Genomic DNA, 5,678 nt, shown 5'->3' with positions numbered 1-5,678 from the left:
ATTGACTTACTCAATTTCTTCTTTTCTTATGGGTCTCTTCAAGTATTGTGGTGTAGTAAATTACATAGTGTGGCTTTTCTAGCCATAAGTCTTTGTAAACACCATGGTGGAATTTGCTATGAGCAACTGAGTAGGTCCTGATTGTTAAAGTTATCCCTCTGGGGTATTTCAGCAGCCTGCCATGCTCTGCTGACCTTGGGACTTTCGATGGACCTGAATTAATGGCCTGCCATGTGGTTTGGTAACATCGGTACTGTGCTATTTTGTTTGTCGACCTTGGGCTTATTAGCCTCAGCAGCCAGTAGTTGCCTGAGTGAAGTGATGCCTCTGGCTTCAGTGGGCCAGGAGCAAGAGCAGAGCTGAAGCCCAAGGTCAAGGGGCTTTCACACAGCCCCTAGAGCCTGGCACTTGGAACTTGGACTTCTAGCCTCCCAAACTGTAAGAGAATAAACTCCTGTTTGTTCAAGCTATCCCTTTTGTGGTATATTTCTGTCAGAGCAGCACTAAGTAACCAAAACAACTCCCTATTTCGCTGTTTATATTTTTTGTGAGCTTATTTTGAGAATCTTTTTCTGGGTTGGTTTTTAGGTAGCAGTGTCAAGTGTCTTGGCTGTAATTTGTTGTTCTCTGTTGTGGGTTCTCTATTGAAAAGACTTCCTTTAGCCTTTCTTGTATGATTGGTCTGGTTTTCACAAATTCCCTTTATTTCTGTTTGTCTGAGAATGTCTTGATTTCACCCTCATATTTGAGGGACAGTTTGGCTGGATTTATAATTCTTGGGTGGCAATTCTTTTCCTTCAAGGTTTTGTATATGCCATTTCATTGTCTTCTTGTCTGCATGGTTTCTGCTGAGAAATCAGCTTAGGCTTACTGGTTACCCATTGTAGGTGATATTTCATTTTTCACTTGTATAGCTCCATCTACCACTTTTATCCACTTCTTGAACATGGTGTTACTGGTGAAATGTCCATCTGGAGTTAGGTTTGTTCTCTTCACTTCTTTCAGTGGAGGTGAAGGAAGATGGGTCAGCCAGGTCATAATCTGATGGCTAATCTTCTACACATCATCCTTCTTAGTGACACCAGCCTTTCAGGATATTTCCCTGTGTTTTTGCCCTGAATATCCCCAATTACTAAGAAAAAGACAAAATGCTATCAGAATATACTGTTCTTTGGTGTATGTGGCAGAAATTAAGGAGGGGAAACAAGGTTCAACATTCATTCCTGATCCCATGAAAATGACTCATCATGTTTGTTGCTTTTGAGCCACTCATAGTGACTTCTATAACATCCAGACTTAGAGACCTATCAGTTGTTCTTGAAATTTTTTTGCTGAACTTCTTCTTACATAGATTTTCCCCAGTAGTTTTTGGTAGCTGCTAGCCCAAGAGACAGAAAGTGTCTGCTTCCCATTAGTTTCAGAAAAATCCTTGAATAAAATTACATTGATGTGACATGGGTTACAAGTCATCCATGAGCTAAGCATTGGTCATAGAGCATATGTGCTTTTAATTGGTCCCACCTGGGTCACATGTCTATTCATAAACCCCAATATGTAAGCCCATCCTCTGTGCAGTAACCACAAAGGTCAGTTCAATTATGTCACACTTTACTCAAACCGCAAATCCCCACCACCACCTTTAAAAAACATTCCTCATATCACTCAGAGTAAAAGCCAAAATGCTAGCATTGACTATAATGCCCCTTATTACCTATCTGCTCCCATTTTAATCCACTCTGTCTTCCTTACTCTGCTTCAATGACCTCGGCTTCCTAGATATTCCTTGAAAACTCTAGTAGTTTCACATCAGGATGTTTTACTTTCTGCTCCCCAAGGCTGCGACAGCCCACATCTCTCATTCTCTTTCATCCTTAAGATCTTAGTGGGTTTTATTATCATTATTATTGTTACTTTGTTTGAAATTAAAATTATCCCAGTTGTTTTCTCTGGAGTGCTCATAACAATCTAACATGTTGTAGGTATTTATTAATTCATTTCACCAGCTGTGTCACTTCAACCATCTAAAATATAAGATTTAATAAGATGAGATGAAAATACATAGTAGGCTTTCAGTATAATAATTATTGAATGAACCAATGAATAAATGAAAATAAATTAGGATCGAGTAGTTCCCCTACAGAAATAAGAGCACTGTTTCTAGAAGGATGGATGGATGTAAGGCAACCATAGAACCCCAGAGATGCACGAATCGAGGGGACACCATTAACATTGTATTCTGTCTCCAGGAGGTGCTGTTCACATCAGATAAAGTGTACACTCCACCTACCTATATAAGACCCAGGGGGATAAAAGCTATCTTTGTCTAGTACCAAGATCTAGACTAAAAATAGACTTGTGCTATATCTAAAATTGTTTCTAAAGTGGGACTTTGACAAAAGAAGGTTCAGCTAAAGGGAAAATGAGTGGGTCATGAATACCATATACTCTTCTGCATAATTCTTCTGTTGATACAAACAAACAAAAAAAAAACTCACTGCTGTCAAGTCAATTCGACTCATAGTGACCCCTCCTTGGGTCTTCAAGGCGGTATCTCAACAGAAGTAGATCATCCAATCTTTCTTCTGAGCAGTGGCTGGTGGGTTTGAACCATCAGCCTTCTGGTTAGCAGTCAAATGCCTTAGGCACTATGCCACTAGAGCTCCCGAGCTCTGCTGATACCATGAACTCTTTATAAGCCCTATTTTAATTAGTAACATTGGAATTACATTCTATTCATCACCAAGGAAACCATATATAAGCTGTCATTTGGCTCATTACTTATTCTGGATTTCCATTTTACTCATATTTAAAAGATGGAGAAAGTAAAAACGATGACATTACTTACAGAGTTAGTGAGACTATTAAGTGACTGACAGTGTAAATACTCCTACATAAAAGCACTAAACAAATGAATTATTACTATAGGCCTTCATAACCATTGTTTTTAATTAAATATTTAAAATACATTTTATCTATAAGTCTACTCAAGAAAATCTAAGTACAAAAGTAATTTTATTTGTTTTTATTTTGCATTGTTTTGTTTTCTTGCTGTAGGAAATCATGGACATTGAAGCATATTTTGAAAGAATCAGGTATACAGACTCTAGGAGAAAATTGGACTTGGAAACATTAACTAACATCCTTCAACACCAGATCCGAGCCATTCCCTTTGAGAACCTTAACATCCATTGTGGAGAACCGATGGAGTTGGGCTTAGAGCCCATTTTTGATCAAGTTGTGAGGAGGAAGAGAGGTGGATGGTGTCTCCAGGTCAATCACCTCCTGTATTGGGTTCTGACCACAATGGGATTTGAGACCACAATGTTAGGAGGTTATGTTTATAGCACTCCAGATGACAGATATAGTAGAAATATGATTCACCTCCTATTGCAGGTGACCCTTGATGGCAGGAACTACATCATGGATGCTGGATTTGGACGCTCCTATCAGATATGGCAGCCCCTGGAGCTAATTTCTGGGAAGGACCAGCCTCAGATTCCTTGCATCTTCCACTTGAGAGAAGAGGGAGGAATCTGGTACCTGGACCAAATCAGAAGAGACCAGTACATTCCAACCAAAGAATTTATTGATTCTGATCTCCTGGAAAAGAATACATACAGAAAAATCTATTCTTTTACTCTTGAGCCTCGAACAATTGAAGATTTTGAGACTGTGAATACATACCTTCAGACATCTCCAGGATCTGTGTTTACAAGTAAATCTTTTTGTTCCTTGCAGACACAGAAAGGGGTTTACTGCCTGGTGGGCTTAACCCTCACTTCTCGAAGATTCCGTTATAAGGACAATATGGATCTTCTAGAGTTTACGGCCCTAAATGAGGATGAAGTGGAAGAAGTGCTGAAGAATGTATTTAATATTTCCTTAGAGAAAAAGCTTGTGCCCAAACATGGTGACCGATTTTTTACTGTTTAGAGCAAAAGTGGTCATCAGTACTACTTCGGGTACTTAAAGCTTTTAGTTTTGAAAATTTTAAACATATACAAAAGTGGGGAGAATAGAATAATAAACTTATCTTGTGTATTAATCATCCAGATCATCAACTCGCAATTCATGGTCAATTTTATTTCTTCTATACACCCAGATTATTGTGGAGAAAATTCTAGACATCAAATCATTTCACTCACAAAAAATCCAGTACATATTATTAAATGAGAAATTTTAAATAAAACATAACCATAAACCTTTTAAAATTAATAACAATAGTGAAATTTTATTATTACAGACTGGGGTTATCTTGGGAAACAATTGTGATTTATGCTGGAAAATCTTTAGTATTTTTCAAAGTTGAATTCATAGAAAAATATGGTAATACAATATGGAAGAGACCATTTCCATTAAGAGGAAGCAGCCTTTCAACATTCACATAGAAGGAAAGCCGAGCAGGCAGGAATGACTAGTTAAGAAGGGCACAGGGAGTGAGTAGTCACAGGGAGGGGAGGAGAGGAGAGTTTTTTATGGTTGGGGATGATAATCAGGGCATGAAATCAAATGTACATGAATTGTTGAATATACAACAAATTTGATTTGTAAATTTGCACCCAAAGCACAATTTAGGAAAAAAAAGAGGAAGCAGCCCTTTACAGGACCCAAACAGTGATAGTTCCTCACTTTCTACTAGCATACTTAGGCTTAAGAAATAAACCACCACCACTACCACCACCACCCAGAAGCTCTGGTAGCATAGTGCCTAAGGCACTTAACTGCTAACCAGAAGGTTGGCGGTTCAAACCCACCAGCCACTCTTCAGAAGGAAGATGGAGCAATCTACTTCCATAGTGATACTTCCTCAGAAACCCAAGGAGGGGTCACTATGAGTCGGGTCCGACTCCACGGCACAGAACAACAGCAACAACAAAACAACAACACCCAGTCTGGTAACTAAAAAAAACACAAACCAAACTCACTGCCATAGAGTCAATTCTGACTCATAGAGACCTCCTTTGGGTCTCTGAGATGGTAAATCTTTATGGAGGTAAATTGCCCAGTCTTTCTTCTGTGGAGTGGCTGGTAGGTTTGAACTGCAAACCTTCTGGTTAGCAGTCAAATGCCTTGCCACCAGAGCTCCTTAGCCTGATAACTAGCAGGGTTAAAGTGTTATAAATCCAGATTAGTGCCTACATGTCTAACCACCCCTTCCTCAGGTAGTCAGACTAGAAAGTCCATGTAGGGAATCACAAAGCCCCTGGAATATAAAATTGGCTAAAGGAAGAACTAGCTGGTCCCTTACCTACTGTGCAAAGTAGAGTCTCCATCTCTACCAGGATAGCTTTGTTTGACCGAGAGGGGGCCCACTCACTATGAAACTGTTCCTGTGATTTGCTGTCTTTCTTCTGTAATTAAATGGCCTGTGTTTACCAACACTTTGTGAGTGTTTCATGTATGTGGCTCAACCAGATTAGATGGACAAAGCACCCATAGAGGAATTGATGCTGCTACTTGGGGTCTTCATCCTAGTATTGTCACTTCTTGGAATTTTAGGATTGTCTCTGAGACAGCCTGCATATATCACACATTCATTAAATTCTACCAGCATTTATCCTCTATTTACTTTCTACAAAATACTGCATGTATACAGGGAAGAGACATCATGCTCAACTGCACATATAATTCATAAAAATTTTGTTCTACAACCTACTCTGGTGAATAGTGACTGGGGT

At 39.1% G+C, this 5,678-nt stretch overlaps 1 protein-coding gene across 1 annotated transcript; it reads left to right on the top strand.

Annotated features, from left to right (window-relative positions):
* Positions 1–3,060: 3,060 nt before the first annotated feature.
* On the top strand, positions 3,061–3,933 carry LOC103192116 (arylamine N-acetyltransferase 1-like). Its single transcript, XM_007935049.1, has one exon. It carries the CDS (start codon positions 3,061–3,063, stop codon positions 3,931–3,933), a length of 873 nt encoding a protein of 290 aa, XP_007933240.1.
* The last annotated feature ends 1,745 nt before the right edge of the window (positions 3,934–5,678 follow it).

This window comes from Orycteropus afer, unplaced genomic scaffold (genome assembly GCF_000298275.1).
Source record: "Orycteropus afer afer isolate SDZICR_OR568_19922 unplaced genomic scaffold, OryAfe1.0 scaffold00024, whole genome shotgun sequence".
Taxonomy (NCBI): Eukaryota; Metazoa; Chordata; class Mammalia; order Tubulidentata; family Orycteropodidae; genus Orycteropus; species Orycteropus afer.
Note: the sequence above shows the minus strand (reverse complement) of the source record. Positions and strands in the feature narration are given on the sequence as shown.

What these genes read in the sequence shown, in the direction of transcription:
- LOC103192116 (XM_007935049.1), top strand. Translation starts at nt 3,061, where the DNA reads ATGGACATTGAAGCATATTTTGAAAGAATCAGGTATACAGACTCTAGG.